The 1,096-nt window shown below is 34.2% G+C and overlaps 1 protein-coding gene across 1 annotated transcript in view; it reads right to left on the bottom strand.

The window, feature by feature from the left end:
* LOC106875166 (leucine-rich repeat-containing protein 15-like) overlaps nt 1-1,096 on the bottom strand; it is a 17,144-nt gene that overhangs the window by 14,777 nt on the left and 1,271 nt on the right. The window contains exon 2 of the mRNA XM_014923195.2: nt 507-578. Coding sequence (XP_014778681.2) covers nt 507-578 — 72 coding nt within the window. The remainder of the gene's footprint in view (nt 1-506; nt 579-1,096) is intronic.

Raw genomic sequence — 1,096 nt, 5'->3', positions numbered from 1 at the left:
TAGAAAAGCGTAAAATAAATTACTCTGACATGGAAGGTGTTGCAAAATTTAAAAATAAAGAATGTAATTCACAATAAACAATTAGAACGGAGAGCCATGAATGGTAATCAGCGTTGATCGAGAAGTAAACATAAAAAATAATATACAAAAGGATATACAAGTGAAATCTTTCACTCATGTACGTTCACTCATACTGAAAGACAGACTTATGTACATATATACACAGAATCATATACATTAATTATCAGACACTCATACATAAACACAGACACTGCTATTCGCACACACACACACACACACACACACACACAAACACACACACATACGCACACACACGTCTCCACACACCTCAGATATTCACAAAGAATTGCATATTCCTGTGGAAAACGACTGAGTGTATATAGTGTGTCAAGGAGTTTCAGAGAAAAAAAGCAAGCATAGAAAGACATTGAATGTTTAGAATTATATTGTCAATAAAAGAGAATAAAAAAACTAATGCAACTTACAGGGTCATTAAACTGTGGAGATTTTGAAAAGATCCAACTTCTATTTCATTGATGACATTATAAAACAAATTTCTGTAACAAAAAGTGAGCCGTGAAAAAATGTGTAGAGGTTCGTAATGAAATATAAAATATAATGCTTAAACATTTAGGAAAGTAAACGCTGAAGATGGCGGTGTAGATGATGATGATGATGATGACAGTAATGATAATGATGATTATGATGATGATGATGATGATGAGGATGCAGATGCTGGTGGTGGTGGTGGTGGTGATTGTCGTGGTGTTAGTTTGCAATGTTTGTTATGTTAGTGATGGATATGATGATAATTCGGAGTACGAGGATGTTGGTGTTAATGTTCATGTTGATGATGATGCTGATTGTGGTGGTGGTGGTGGTGGTGGTGATGATGGTGATGTAGATGATGATGGTGTTTGTGGTAGTGGTGTTTATGATAATGATGTTGATGTGAGAAATTATGGCAATGATGATTTTGACGATGGTGATAGTGAAGAAGTTATGTAGCTGGAAATATTTTCAAAGAAATAAAGTGAATGATTAAGAGTTGGAAGGTTAGAGATATTTATATATG

The sequence above is a fragment of the Octopus bimaculoides genome, chromosome 29, assembly GCF_001194135.2.
Source record: "Octopus bimaculoides isolate UCB-OBI-ISO-001 chromosome 29, ASM119413v2, whole genome shotgun sequence".
Taxonomy (NCBI): Eukaryota; Metazoa; Mollusca; class Cephalopoda; order Octopoda; family Octopodidae; genus Octopus; species Octopus bimaculoides.
The sequence above is the reverse complement of the archived record's forward strand: the minus strand, read 5'-3'. Positions and strand labels throughout refer to the sequence as shown.